Source organism: Passer domesticus, chromosome 5, assembly GCF_036417665.1.
Source record: "Passer domesticus isolate bPasDom1 chromosome 5, bPasDom1.hap1, whole genome shotgun sequence".
Classification (NCBI taxonomy): domain Eukaryota; kingdom Metazoa; phylum Chordata; class Aves; order Passeriformes; family Passeridae; genus Passer; species Passer domesticus.
In genome coordinates this window covers 49,732,252-49,748,281 of record NC_087478.1, presented here as the reverse complement: position 1 = coordinate 49,748,281, position 16,030 = coordinate 49,732,252, and the positions used below count along the sequence as shown (strand labels likewise).

The 16,030-nt window shown below is 40.3% G+C and overlaps 1 protein-coding gene across 1 annotated transcript in view; it reads right to left on the bottom strand.

The window, feature by feature from the left end:
* MYH9 (myosin heavy chain 9) overlaps window positions 1-16,030 on the bottom strand; it is a 70,029-nt gene that overhangs the window by 22,583 nt on the left and 31,416 nt on the right. The window contains exons 5-14 of the mRNA XM_064420353.1: window positions 15,573-15,666; window positions 10,499-10,591; window positions 9,752-9,815; window positions 9,097-9,195; window positions 8,091-8,234; window positions 5,129-5,224; window positions 3,931-4,049; window positions 2,680-2,832; window positions 1,308-1,481; window positions 387-560 (exon numbers count right to left, since the gene is read on the bottom strand). Of these exons, the coding sequence (XP_064276423.1) occupies window positions 387-560; window positions 1,308-1,481; window positions 2,680-2,832; window positions 3,931-4,049; window positions 5,129-5,224; window positions 8,091-8,234; window positions 9,097-9,195; window positions 9,752-9,815; window positions 10,499-10,591; window positions 15,573-15,666 (1,210 nt within the window). The remainder of the gene's footprint in view (window positions 1-386; window positions 561-1,307; window positions 1,482-2,679; window positions 2,833-3,930; window positions 4,050-5,128; window positions 5,225-8,090; window positions 8,235-9,096; window positions 9,196-9,751; window positions 9,816-10,498; window positions 10,592-15,572; window positions 15,667-16,030) is intronic.

Sequence of the window (16,030 nt, the reverse complement as noted above, 5' to 3'; positions counted from 1 at the left end):
TGCATGTTCTGTTCTGTCAGTAAAGGGAATGGATTTGCAATGCTAGTTTGTACCATCCAGAGTGTGACACAAAAAACAGCTGCATCAGCATTTTTGGTGATGAAGTCTTGATGCAGGTTTCCTCTGAGCAGTACCTCCAGTCTCAACAAGTCACAGAACAAATTTAAATTGCTGTCAGTTTGATATGTCTTGAACTATAAATATAGATAAAATTGCAGGCAAGTTAGGCCTCCTTAGACCCTGTAAGCTCCTCTGCAATGGGACACTTCCATGAAACCTTCTGATGGTTTCTCGTAGGCAAACATTTTGGTAAGTAGCCATTTCTAAGAAGCAATGGTTATGAATTAAGCATTCCAACCTTCACATTTTAGCTATTAATTTTTTACCTTGCCAGCATAATGTATGATACAGAAGTCAGCTTTGTCTTTCAGCTGTTTTGGCTTCTGAAATTTGGGGTGAGTGCCTTGTTCTTGAACAACTTTTTCCACAAAGCTTTTGTCTGTTGCTTTTGGGAACCAGCACTCTTCATCCAGCAGAGCCAGTATACCAGGGGGCCCAGCCTTAAAGAAGAGAAACATCAAAACATCATTAACTACATGACTACAACGATAATTAACACCTTTAGATAGCTAGAGGAGAAAAAAAAAAGAAAACTAAGCCTGGTCCACATCACATTCACCTCTTGTGTGGTATCAGTTAAACTACTTCCATTCTAATGTAAATTGTTCATAGTTCTTCCATATCCTCATCTGCATTCTGACCATTTTTATGAGAAAGTCTCTTCTATGACATTTGTCTAGGTGGTTTCTTTGGCAAAAGATATTGTTTAATAGAAGAAATATTATGCAGTTCTCTAAATATATTCAGGTGTCTATATGCAAAAGGCCATGGCAGAAAGTTTCACAAAGTAGTCCTTACTACTGGAACACCTACTATGAAATTTGTACATTCTCAAGTTTCATTAGAGCAGAATGAAAGCAACTGAGTTCACAGCCTCTCATCACACCTGTAGTTATGGCAAGCTGCACATAAATCTAGCAGCATGCACACCTACACAAGTGAGGACAATATAGTGAGAGGAAAAAGTGGCCAATTAGATCCATTTTCATGCAGTGTTCCCTACAGAACTGATACTAACAGCCTTATTGCTGACACACTTTCAGACAAAAAAGAAGCTGTTCACTCCTGCTTCTAATCATATTACAGTGTCAGTAGAGGATTACAAAAGCTAGAGGGCCAGAGATGATGTCCTCAGTGACAAAATCAGTGCAGCCATTCCCTGCTGGACAGTAAAACAACAAACTTACCGGCTTCTCTATGAGGTCAATGCAGGGCTGCAGGTCCAGGCCAAAGTCAATGAAATTCCACTCTATGCCCTCCCTCTGGTACTCCTCTTGCTCCAGGATGAACATGGTGTGGTTAAAGAGCTGCTGCAACTTTTCATTTGTGTAGTTAATACACAGCTGCTCAAAGGAGTTCAGCTAATGAAGAAAAAGGCAGAAAGATGTTAGAGCAATTGCGTGTGAAGACACACCTAGCATCCTATTAGCACAAAAGATGGTATCTGTGGTTCAGGAATCTAAGCTAGAGTGGGGCAGACAGTCCACTGTCAATAACCCCTTTGGATATGAACTGCCTGCTCTGTCACGTGCCACTGCACACTGCTGCAATCCCTAGGGAAGTTCATACACACTGGTTCTCAGACTTTGCAAAAGAATGTTTAGCTGTAAACAGCAGAAGAGTTACTGCAACCACTTAACCCGGGACAAGAAAGGACTCTGGTTTTCTCATAAATGCAGAGCCAGCAAGTCCTCTTCATAGGAAGAAGCAGCAACAGAAGCCTGAAGACAAATTCCTAAATGCGTGGACTGAAAAGTCCCTTTTTAATCCTTATATAAAACGAGAGTAAGGAAAGTGAGGGAAATTTCTATAAAATTTTCAGATTTCTTCAAATAGTAAGGACAAGATTAATAAGCCACAGTGCATTTTTATTTTTGACCACACAAATCATAATGCAGCTTCTAAAGAAAGTGGTCCTGTTCTAATTCCTCCCTATTTAATAATTCCTAACTGTGTCATTTCTTCTCTTCTTCTCATGAGATCCAGCCACTGTGAAGCCAAAGCCATACCAATAAGAGGGAGAAGGAAAAAAATACCCCCAAAACCCAACAAACAAAAAAAACAACAAAAAACCTCAAAAAAAAACAACGCTAACTTTTCTGTGTCTCAGTTTTCTATTTCACTAATAAATGGTCCAATTAATTTTTCAGCTGTTCATGCACTAGACCCAGTGTAACACAACACAGGTTGACAGGGGCTGCCTTGCTGGGATAATGGTAGGATACTTCTTTTTTGATGGCAGTCTGTGGCTGCTTCAGATTATAATGCAAACCACATCCTAAAATTATTTAATAGAATCCCTTAACAGTTTGGCCTAACAGTTCACTGTCATCTAGAGAAAGAGCTCACATTTCCCTTCTCTCCCATCTCTCCCTCAACTTTCCTTCAGCTCTTCCTCTCCTATACTTATCTTGCATGAGACTTGATGTTAATTCCCCTTTCTGTGGGCTTCACATCCTTATCAGGAGTGTGTTATTTTCCAGTTGTAAAGGTATTTCCTTCTGCGGTCTTTGCTCCATATTAAACTGTGCTGAGTGCAAGGACCTGACATCTCCTTACCTCAAAAATCTCAAAGCCAGCAATGTCAAGGATTCCAATGAAGGAAGCACCCTGTCTCTTGGTCTTATCCAAAGCCTTGTTGATGCGCATAACCAGCCACCGGAACATCCGCTCGTAAGTGGCTTTGGCCAGTGCTTCAATGGCAAAATCAGCCTAAACAGCAAACAGATCAGCATCAAAAGGTGAATCACAAACCAAAGAAAGGCAGATTACACTGCTTCAGGATCTAGCAGTGCAACTGTAGTCTGACACTTTCTCTCCACCAGGAAATTCACTGAACAAGGCTTATTTTGGTTTATTCCAAATGAAAAGTACATGGCATAGTGATATTCCATATACAAGAGCAAAGAATTTGTCTCTAAATTAGTGTGTCAAAACCAAATTTCAGGATCCTACCTGCTGGAGGAAACACAAGCTGGTATTAAAGAAAGAAAAACTATGCCCAGTCACTTCCAAAGACTGTAGTAACATGGAGTATTTCATAGGCCCAAGGAAATGAACTTAAATTCTTCTGTAACTCTGGATTTATGAAGGCAAATCCCTCCCTGCCACTCCCCTACCCGTATTTGACACAAATACTAGATGTAGTAAGAAATTAAACATCAAAAGGGACAAGCAGCATGGAAAGACAACCTCTGAATTTTTCCAGACTTCAATCTTTTACCAATCCCTTCTATATACAGGGCCATGTTTCTTTATTTAGAGGATAATGCTGTGTTCATAAAAAAGCCAGGCAATGAATAAGCACAGGGGTTTGCTCCATTCAAGCAGGCCATGAGCTCCTAGGTCAGGTTTCATTTACAGCAAAACCAGGCAAGAGTGTTACAAAATTTCCAATCAATTTCAAGGCTGAGTAGAAAATTCTTCTATCTTAGTAGCTGACCTACTCAAAAATAGTGCTTTCTGTATTGCACTAACTTGAAAACATCACCCTTGCATACCACATTGAAACTACTAACTCGCTAGGGACAGCCAATCACCAAAATTAGGGGACTTGTGTTCTCTTTTTTTTTTTTCTGATGAGAAAAAGTGCTAAGGGACAGGGTGAATTCTATCTTTATACAAATTACGTGAACAAGCAAAATATTTTGTTAGAAGCAATATATTATGGTACAACGTTCAAGTGTGCTTGCCATACTTGCAATCATAAAGATGGTTAGTAAATACTACAGAAACCTCTGATACATTTATGAGCTGTGCAGCAGTAAGCTTAGAGACCAAATTACTCATTAATTTTCTGAGAATGCCTACCTGTTCTTTGGTCTGAGCTTTCTGGACATAATCTCGTCCAACTTTGATGCGAGGAGTCAGGATACCTCTGGTGAAATCTGTCACGTTGATACCCAAAAGGTGAGACACCTTCTGAGCAGCTAAAGATGGTAAGAGGAAACAAAAGATTCGTATTACTGTTTTTCTCACAGAAAGCAAGAGAGAAAAAAAAACATTCTGACAACTCTCTTTAGAAAAGTCAGGAAACGGCTTACAAAAAAACATTAAATGAAGAACAGGTTGTTGAGACAAAATACCTTCCTAACCAAAAAAACCACTCTAAAAAAGCCCTCTTACAACCCATATTACAGTTTACTGAGTTTCTCCAGAAGCCACTAGAGTATATTTGAAGTAATAGCCTCATACAACTAAATTGTAACACAGAAGCTTTAGAAAGGTCATTGTCTGTAATCAATCTAAAAATACATCAGATAATGGATTTCTCAATCAAGCTAATTGTTCTGTCTTCTTCTACTGATTAGTCTTTGAGACAACTCTGTATTTCAGATTCAAGATCCAAAACCCAAACAGTTTACTCTCCTCCTTAAAATGACATTTAGAGCATATTTTAAATAATAACAGCCAAAAAACCCCCCACTTAGTGATAAATTAGCAACATTTGCACTTCTGCAGTACAGCTACAACGAAGGTCTAAGAGTTAAGTCTTCCAACAAGTCTTCTATCACGTGAAACATGGCACTATTTGCACATTCAACAATGGGCAGTGCAATTAAAATATGTACACATGCTTTTATACCCACCATAAAACTATCCACCACCTTACTCTCACAGTTACCAGACTACCTACAAAGGCAGCAAAGAACATTCCTTAAAATCTGATAATATAGGTTTGAAGGAGCAATTACTGTAGCTGGTTCAAAACACACACTCCACACATTGCAGTAGAGTAATCCTTTTCATCTGCTCCTGTGTACTTCCTGCCCAGCCCTGACACAGGAACAGTGTCACATTCCTGCCCGTGGGTGGCTGCAAACACACGCCTGGCAGAACACTGTGTATCTGTATGGGGCACACCAGCTCCCCTGACAAATCATTCACCCCGTGGAAAAACAGGACTCCAGCATTCCATACATACTGCAAAACTTTCTGCCACTTGCAAGAACTTCCTGTAGGCTTTTTTGCTGCACTTTTCTTTGGTGTGGGGGAGGAGATTGGTTACCTGTATTGTCTGGCATAGAGGCTTGGTCTGTATTACGCTCCTTCTTGAAGACTATGTTGCCAAGTTGAAGAACACCTGAGATAACCTTCAGCAGACCTTTTAAAATAGTAATAATAACAGCTTAGTGTCAGACATCATCAAAATGTGACCCAGTTATCCATATTACCCAGTTATGTTTTCTAACATGGTAACATCTCAGCATCCCAAAAATCCTTTTGAAATTTAGGGAAAAACACCACAGGTTATTCCTCTAAATGACTCCTATTCAGGACAAAGGACATGCCATGTCATTCCTATGCAAGTCTACACAGCCTAGAAATTCACCTATTCTCAACATCTCTATAAAATAGTGACAGACAGGATTGAGGGTAAAGTGCCACTTACAACAACTGTATTTTTTAATAAAACACTTTTTCTCTGCTTGAGGGTCAAAACTCATGCAATGAATTTGATACTAATTTTTCCTCAACAGTTACTGTTGAGCAAAGGAAAGAGACAGTTAGGCATACACCCCAATTAAAGATTTTGTTTCTTTAACCCTGTAACGCTTTCAGTTCCCTAACTAAGATCTGTAGTCCTTACAGACACACATTATAAAGTACAGAAGGCAGCAGGATGTGGGCGAAAGTGCCTGTACCGTAACTATTACTAATTATATGCTGAAGCACCCCACCCCATTGCTAATGATACATTCATACTCTTCAAATGATGCATGTCAAAAAAGCAAAACTACCAGATGCCAAGACAGGGAAGATGGTGTCAATTCAATTTTCACCACATATCAAAGCTCATTGCATAATAGCTTCCAGTTGCCTTGAGCAAAGTAAACTGCCAGTCACTTGAAGAGGATATTATAATGAAGGTATTTTTTGTACCCCAATTTCTATTTGTTTATGCTGATTTTGGCTGGGGTAGAATTAATTTTCTTCACAGTAGCTGTTACTGGGCTGTGTTCTGATTTGTGCTAGAAACAAGTGTTCATAACACAGGAGGAGGCTGGGGGTGCACAAGAAGATGGGAAAGGACACAGCCAGCACAGCTGACCCCAGCTGACCCAAGGGATATATCATACCACATGGTATCATGCTCAGCATATAAAGCTCAGGAAACAAGGAAGGGGAGGATGTTAGAAATGATAATGTTTGTCTTCCCAAGTCACTATGTGACGGAGCCCTGCCTTCCTGGGTGTGGCTGAACACCTGCCTGCCCCTGGGAAGTGGTGAATGAATTCCTCATCTTGCTTTGCTTCACTTGCATGTGCAGCTTTTGCTATACCTGTTAAATTGTCTTTATCTTGATCCATGAGTTTCCTCACTTTTACTATCTCAATTATCTCTCCCATACTACTGGGCATTAGTGAGTGAGCAGCCATATAGGGCTTAGCTGCCAACTGCAGTTAAACCACAACACTATCACAAAAAGATTTGTTTTAAGAAAACATCCTTTTAATAAGAGAGTGGACAGATGCTCCATTATATGCTACATTAGGAGCAACAGAAAACACATATATGTTTGTGATTGTCCCACTCTGCTCTGCACTGGTGTAGCCTCACCCCAAGTCCTGTGTGCAGTTTTGGGTGCCACAATATCAGAAAGACATAAAGCTGCTAGGGAGTGTCCAGAGCATGGCTATGAAGATGGTGATGGGTCAAGAGAAAGCCATAGGAGGAGTGACTGAGGTAATTTTGTTGATCAGCCTGGAGAAGAGGAGACTCAGGGGGGACTTCACAGCAGCCTACAGCTTCCTCAGAAGGGAAAGTGGAGGGCCAGGCACCCATCTCTCTGGTGACCAATAACAGGATCCAAGGGAACAGCACGAAGCTGTGTTACAGGAGGGTTAGGCTGGATCTTGGAAAAAGGGCACTGGAACAGGCTCCTCAGCAAGTGTAAAACATTACAGCTATTTTTGCTGTAGTGCCTGGAACCAGTAACTCATCTGCATGACAGCAAAGACATACCCTAGAGCATACATTACAAAAAACTCAAGAAACTGAGCATAGCAGGACACCCTGACAATGAATTAGGCTACCATTTCTTTTATTTAGTTTAGGCAAATTTCTCTTCACCTTCATACAGAAGTTTCACTCTCAGATGATTCAGGATATCAATAAAAGTATTAAACTGTCAATAACAACAGCACAGATTTTAACAGCTGGACCATAAACAGCAGAAAGCACAGGCAAATAAATGTTCCCTACAGCCACAAGAGCTGCAGCCTCCAGCAGAGGAGGTGGTGATGTCAAATCACAACAGATGCTTGCTTGAGACTAACACTCCTAGCTTTAGAAGACCACAGGCATTTTGAAGGTGAGACTTTGCAGAACACTGATTTCCAGCCAGTGGGGCAGATCATGACTGAGCGAGCACGGAGCTCTGGTGAACACTGTGCTTTGTGCTGGCTGCATGCATTTCTGTTCTCACTGTCATGCTACTGTGCTCCCAGAATCAGACAATATTAATTTCTGATCAGCAGTTCAGTGTTAAGCTGGAAAGAAAGGCACTATGACCAGTCCATTCTCAGAGGACTAATCCAGCAGTGGTTGGATCAGATACTTTAGAGCCACTGCTAAGGGATAGGGGGAGCACACAAGCCAGGCATTGCTTAAGGGAATGAGGGGATTCTTGTTTCTTTGATGTGTTTTTCATAAACTGGATACACACACCTCAAAAGAGGAACAAAAACAGCAAGCAGAAGTATGTTTTTATTAACTGCTTGTTCTAGAATTACTGTGTAACCTGAAACTGTGCTGGTAGATCCTGAGGTGGGTCACTCCAAAGCCACTGAATTTTGTTACTTGTACACTGTTCACTTGGGGCAAGGGGAGCAGGAATGGACACAAGCAAAACAAAACCAACAAAACCCCTAAACAAATCAAATCAAAACAAAACAAAAAAAAGAATACCAGAACAAAACATCTCAAGACACAGCCTGTTCCCTTTTTAATTCCTTGCATATTCATACCTATCTGCTCTTCATCTGGGATGCCCATGATCTTCATTGCCTCCATGGTCTCCTGAAACATGTCTTTGTCCTGCTGACCCGGGATTGTAACATGCCCATTGGAAAGGAAGCGGTATTTGTTGTAAGGCTCCAGCAGCAGATCATCTTAGGAAAGAATTGAGAAAAAAAAAAATCTATAGCAACTTGTAACAGACAACAAGCTACCACCAATATCAAATTTCTGACTGGCATACACTACCATACTCCTTGACAAATCTAGGATTAAGCCCAGTTTTACTTTGGGCTGAACATTTAATGTATTTTAGATAAACACAGAGTTTTTTCTGTGTTATTTCTTGCTATTCCTTCCTCTGGACTACTCCACCAAAGCAGTGTCACTCACCATTAGGTCCTCGATCTGTAAAAAGCAGGGATTAATTTGAAAGTAAATCTGCCTTTAATTTCAGATACCTCATTTGTTTCAAGTCAGATGAAAGCTCATATATGAATGCTTGAAACAGTAGCAGCTATGAGAAAGTCCTGTCCTTGTGTCATTCCTGCAGATCCATTTGCAGCTCTTGCACAACACATTACCAGGCTGAGGTATTAAAACAAGGTGTGCTGGGATACCAGGCTGCTAGAGCTGCTTAGAGGTTTGCAGATTTGCTCCACTCAGTTACAGGTCGAGTGCATCACAGCAGGACCATTCCTGCACCAGAATGGTTTACATCATGCAAGACTAGACTAAACACGGGACAGTGATTTAGATAAGGAAGGGCGTAGAGTCATTGCTGGCAGGGAGACAAGTGCAGGAAGGAACCAGAGAAGCAAGTTTTCAGGAACTGAGAAGTGTGCAGGGGGAGGGCAGATGGATGTATGAGTGCATGAAAGAAATGGAGGAGAGCTGACCATATCCAAAAGGCAGAGAAGGAGGAACGGTGAAGGAACAGGTCTTTGTCTACAAGCGTTCTGAACTCTCCGTTGTTGTAGTTGTGGGATTCCCCCATCACAACACAATCATACTTACTCTTCAAATGCTCCCCTGCCCCAGAGAGCAGGTAGTAAAAGATGTGGAAGGTTCTCTCCTCTTTGGCCTGGCGAATTGCACGTGACTTCTCCAGCAGATCTTCAGAGAGTCAAGGCCATGACATGACATACAAATCCCTTCCTATTCTGTGGTAGGAGAAAAAACTACCTGATGTTCTCCTCATACCAACTGACAGGGGTGTTGACTTAGCAATCATCACCAGTCAATAACCCATTGAGCTTCTGGTCTCAGTTCTGCCAGCCTCTGAATGATGACTATGCTAAGACAGACTTAATTGGTAAGAAACATAAAAATTTATGCCATCAATCCCCACTTGCCTTGGAAAGAAGCAAGAATGACTTATGAAATTCCACACCTATTTATATTGCTGCAGTTTATGCTTGCATTCACCTCTTAAGATTAGATTTCATTCATTAATTCAGAAAAGGTCTGCACCATGATCACAAAGGTCACAAAATACTATTGAGAAAAGAAGAGACTACAAGAGTGATCTTGACAGCAGAAATTTAAGAGTGCTTAGGTTGAAGCACAATTTAAGAGTGCTTCAACCTAAGTCAGTGGTGATGAGACTGCTAGGTACCATTCCTGACACCTCTAGAGCCTTGAACCTTTCAAGGGGTTACAGAAAGGATACAGGTCTCAATATTGGCTCCAACAATGTAGCCGTTGACATCAAAGTTGATTCTGATAAATTTGCCCTAAGAGGAAGACAAAAGCATTAAAATTAGTATTCCTTGTGTTTGGTAACAACAGTAAACAACAGAGGTAAACCTTCTCTTTTTAATCCAGGAAAGGAAACTCCAAACAGGTCAGGCAGGTTTTAGGCAAAGCATAAGGTCAGCCAATAGGCAATGCCTGCTGATCACAACAGCAAAAAAGTCACGAAGCACTTCCAGACACTTCTGTCACTGTGACAGCCTACAACTCACACTCACTACGTTTCAGCCTAGATTTCCCAAAACCAGGGTCCCTTGAATTTCACATTACACTACCCTGACAGTTCCACCTCCTTCAGTGTTAGCTTCAACCATTTTTATTTGGTTTTGCTCCAGCTCCCCCACCTGCCTCTCAGATGCTGTCCATTGCACTCCAGATCAAGCAAAATAAGGACGAGTATTTGCTCTGTAGGATAAAACTGACTGTAATGATTACAAAATAATCAGCACAGATGCTCCTGGCACAGGGTCTGGTTTCTTCATTCTAGAGACCTAAAAGATCTATTCTGGATAATTCACCAAATGAAATTAATTTCCCAGATTAATTTAAAGAAAGTCACTCAGTTACTCTATCCTCTATTCACCCAAAAGCAGAACACTCTGTAAAGTGTAAAATACACTTTTGATGCACTTTCTGAACACACTCATGACATAATAATACTCACAAATCTTGAGGAGTTGTCATTCTTCACTGTCTTGGCATTTCCAAAGGCCTCCAGGATGGGATTAGCCTGGAGCAACTGTCTCTCCAGTTCTCCCTAGAGAGAAATCCAAAATTAATAAAGTAGGTAGCGGTTCACAGCATTGACCTTGGGTCAAACCAGTGCTGTGGTTTCAATTCACACTAGTTTGGCATCTGTTGCAGAGAAGCCGTATTAAACCTTAGGAGATGATCACTTAAACCTTCAAAGGAGACTCATTAGTTATCTGGGTTAAACAGAAACATTCATAAATAAGCCTTATTCCCTTTCTCCCAGTGTGTCTTTCTGTTAGCAAGAAGCCCTTCAAAGTCACTTGGCTGTAACATCCCGCAGACTTCCCAGGGACCAGTGAAAACCATACCAGCATCCAAGACCAGGCCCTCATCCCAGAAGTGTACTGCCATAGAGGCTGGAAGAGTGAGGTAAAATCTATCTTGCTACTTAAAGACAGCTCTGAACACTGCTACTAGTAGGTTAAGAAGTTAGTCTGAAAAGGTCTAATGTTTCGTAAAAACCAAACACAAAAAGCTTGCACTTTTGTAAGAGTCTACATCTTACAAAGTACAAACAAGCAAAAATCTCCTTTGTAAGGAGGAACACACAAAAAAGAGAATTAGTGGTATCCCACAAACTGCATGATTGCTTGCAGTCTGCTGCCATATTCACACACTCCTCCCCTCAAGGAACACAAAATGCTGGAATTGTAGAAAAAGAAATTCAGAACTTTTATCTCTGCCCAGTACTAGGCCATTGCAGCATATACACCTTTCACTGAAAGCTCTACACATACCCTAGCTCTTTTGAAAAATTACTTGTCCTCTGTGCTAAAGCATGGCGTTCTCTATATTTCAAGATCAACTAAAAAGTTTCAGAGACACAAAATTACAGTTTAGATTAATGTTTCTCTTTTTAGCAGTTATCAGTAAGTACTCAAGATTGCCTGTGCATAACAGATGGAAATGAAGTTTGATTTGTGAGAACTAGAATTTATGGGGAAACTATTTAAGGTTACTTCTAAAGGAAAATTGTTCCCATTTGTTCTCAAAGACAGATTAGGTCTTACACAGTGTCTCTAAAAATACAGGCAATAAAAAAAAGGAGGAAGATATATGAGAAACTGCACAATGAACTACAAGTCTTTATTTTTTACTTCCATGACCACTTCACTCCATGCTTGCAAAGTGCAAGGTCAAACAAGACCCCCAGTCCTGGTGGAACTGCACATACACAGAAGGGGCAGCTGCTGCAAACACCTCCATTCACTGTCAAGCATAGGTAACAAGGGGCTGAGCCCTGGTAAGGGAACCTGAGCTGGGACATCATCCATCTCACAACAGACCCAGCATCTGGCATTGTAAGGGAAAAAAACTGAAACTAGGGTTTAGTCCTTGAAACTGTGTGGTAGTCACATTTCCCCTTGTGTTCTGCCACAGGTTCTGAAGCTGGAATGTACTGAAGCTGCCACATGTACTCTTTGCTCACACCATTTCTCTTCCCCAACCTGTAGTGAAGTCCTAGGCCTCTGTTTCTAACTGCAGTTCATTACTATTCATGTGAGAGATGACAGCAATAAAGCACTTAAACCCAACTAAATAGAACAAGGAGGGAAGAGAAATCAGGCTTTGACATCAAATTTATTTTAATGATTTGGCTATAAATAAAACCTAGGCCATACTTAGCTACACAAAAGGGAAGTTTATGCAAATCCACATATAACAGACCCTACTGTTACTTAGTACCTCAGGAAAAAGTGTCATTAGTTTCAAGTAGGTGTTGGTAAATTGTAATTTAGAGGTGATTAGGTCTTTTGAAACACCAAGGTAGCGATATTCATAGAGGATGAGAGCTTGGCCTCACAACAATATGAAGCTCTGAGGAAAGGAAAATGCTGAAGAGTTGGTCAAATCACTGAGCTCTCCTGATCTGCCTCAGCACCATGACACAGTGGGAAAATCCCAGTTCTCAGCAAGCCACAGTACCAGCACATAAGATTAAGTGTCTGCAATTACTGTACCCATTCCTCACTGCATGCTGTCTTTGTTTAAAAGGCAATTCCATTATGTTTAAATCTTTAATAAGTTTTTGGGTGGAGTTTGTTGGGGATATTTTACTTTAAATTTTGATGGTCACCTTTCACTGATGGAAGATATTTCATTATTTTCATGCAATAGGTAATTTTGCAAAGCAAAATCATTACAGAGCTGTCCATTACAAGCTTTCTAAAAATCCTAAGGTTCCTATCATTAAGATGCTGCCAATTTCCTGGCACTTGTAATTGCCATTCCTTGACCTGAAACAAATTTGTTTAACACTTGGCATGCATTTGAAGTATGTGCAATATTCCTCATGAAAACAGAAGCAGAAAAAGCCACTGGGTCTGTTAGCCTGTGGTTGGCAGCTCCCAACACTCTTGAATATGCTGTCTTTCTACTGCTCTGACATTACAACACCAATTTAAAGCAACTAAAATCCTTGACATCTACCTTGCACTCTGATTTTTTTTTTTTTTTTTGCATCTCATACACTTTTTGGAATGTTTTCTAAGTAAGATAAGTAGTCTTTCAGGCTATTTATTCTTCAGAAAGTATGGAGAAAGGCATCCAGAAATCACATCTACGTTTAACAGCATGCAATTGAAAAAAAATATGGGGGAGGCTGTTTGGTTTGTTGGAGTTTGTCGTTTTGTTTTTTCCACTTCAGGGATTAGCTTTTCTATTCTTCTCTGCAGCCATGTGAGAGATTATCAAATAACTAAAACCCAACACCAGTGGCTGCATGGGAGAAGGAGAAAGATCATCCATAACCAAACTTTCATTACAAATATTTAAATATTAGCTACCATTACCACAAATTTCCGATTAACTGCAAACACATCTTGAAAAATCATTATTTAAGAAGACAGTAGAGAAGCTGAGATTAAACATGGAAAAACACTGATTTCAACTTCCATAAATAGAAGTTTCAATAAATGAAAAAAAATGTTTCCATAAATAGATTCAGTACACCCCCCAAAAAGGAGCCTTAGTGTGCTCAGAAGTCACACCATGCAGCTAGAAGCTCATTTAGCTAAATATACTAATGCACTGGGAATGGTGGAATGCACCACGACTTCCAAAACAAGTGAGCTAGTGTTAAAATATATGTTTTATAAAACTGATTTTGCCCTGATATTTGGAAAAACACCAGTTTACATTCAAAAGTTCACAGTGAAGTACCACTACTTTCTATAATATCCTTTGTTTAGTTCTGTGTCTAAAGACAAAAGTCTTCCATGACCAGTATACATGAGCTCCTCAAAAAATTAAATGTATTCATTTTCATAAGTTCCTATATTTTGATTCCAAGTTTGCTCCATAAAGAAGTGTTGCAGAGAGCATTCACTGCTGATTAACAAAGGCTTCAGCTCCAAACCCCCTCTGGTAAGGTCAGTTTAGTCACAAAACATGAGCAGCAGGACTTTTTGAAAAAAAATCAAAACTTAGGGAAAAAATTAAGTATCAAACTTGGGCAAATCACAAACCAGTCCCACTTAGGACTGTTTTATTCTCCTGAGCAGATTGCCTGTCCTGCTTCAGCAGTTCAAATTTTACTCATGGACAAGCAGTGGAAGAATACTTAACTCAACCCCATGATTCTGTTTTCCACACTTAAAAAAAGAAAAAAGAAGAATGTTTCTAAATACAGCTACTGACAGACCATGGAAAAAGCCTTCATATGTCTGAAATTTTGGCACATAGAACGTTGGTTTTTTTTGGTGGAATTCCAGAAGTTAGTTACTACTATGTGCATGCACACACACAGTGTGCCTGCATGCAGAAATGCCTTCTTATTTATATACTCTACATGCATTAGGCATGCCTATACATTAAGATACTACAGGAAAACTCTTATGTAGAGATGCAATGGACACACCCGGCACTTGGCTTTCATTAATAAACATTTCCAACGTGTTCAGATCTGGCTAACAAGCCCACAGTCCTAAAACACACTGGCTAAACACTTAACTACATCAATATTACTAGGAACACCACACACACTATATGCTTAAGATTCTAGGAAAGCCTTGTCCAGTCATATTGTCCTGGTGGAATACTTCTAAGATGGTATGTGTCTGGGAAAATCCTGCAAGAAAAACCTTAAAGGCAAACTAATATTGAGCACAGAACACAAGTATTCTTGATATCACTACAGTGTCCAACTGAACATCCTTACAAAAAGATTACTGTGCACCACACAAAAAAAAATAAAAATTGTGAATTGTCTATGGATTTGCTTTAGCTGCAGAAAGTGATATTGGTGTGGAGTGAAAAGCTGCTCAAAAAAATCACACAATGGGACAGAAAATGCATTCCTGGTGCAGAACGTGCAGTAAACGTGCAGCTCACCTACGAGGACACAACTGAAGAATTCGGCAATAGTCCATCGGGGGAGAGGGAGGGGAAAAAAATATAAGTGAGACATCTTTCAAGTCCTCCCACCATCATCACCACCCTCCTCTCATGTGCTGCTATCACTTGGCTGTTTTCCCCCCTTTTAATGTTTTCTGACTATTTCTAAGTTTTTAGCTGATGTCCGCTGGCCTAGGATTGTATTCTCCAGTTTTGAGACAGTACATATAGTGGCCAGACCTTATCTATAATGGTACAGAAGAAAGGAGACAACTCCCCCACACAAGGATTAGTCTTAAACTGCCTAGACTGGTTATTAGCAATACAACCACATGAAAAGATCAGTACAGGCGATGCCTTTATAGCAGCTCTTGCCCATGCACTTGCCCATGAATCCAAGGGGTTGTGGCTGAGTTTATGCCCACTGTAGATCCGCTGAATTCAAAGGAGTTATGGCTTCGAACAGTGTTCCCTGACTTGCAATTTTTGACAATCTTCTTGTTTCATAGTTCACTGACCTCCTCAGTCCCCTGACAGATGTTAACATCTAAGCTTCTACTGAGCAATATGTCTTTTACCAACACCAGCCAATACACATTTAGTGTCCAAAGTCAGCAGACCAATAAAGCATCATTAAACCTAGGTCTTACCTGGTCTTTTTTGGACTTGTGCGAGGAAGCAACATGAGCCAGATACTGAATAACCTTCTTGGTATTCTCTGTTTTACCAGCTCCAGATTCACCTCTGTAAAGAAAATCTACAAGTTATCCACAAACAAGATGTAAGGAGGCATTATCATATTTCTAATCCCCAAAGGGCTACCGACATCCTTAATTGCATTCTGGCCATTGTAGCCCCTCCCTTAAAATCAAGGGAAAAAAACTGGACTGCAGCTGGACTGCAACATGGAAGGCAATAAAGAACTATGCTTTCTAGTCTCTTGGATACAAGGACTGTCAAGTGGCTGAGGAATAGCTTGGAGGCTGCTGTAGAGATTGGGGTGAAAGGTAACGAAGTAAATCTTTCAAACAGAAGCTTCCTGACTGCAAGAAGAAACATACCCCAATTCCTTAAGCATGGCTGAGGGCCAATCAATTTTAGTGTGTCT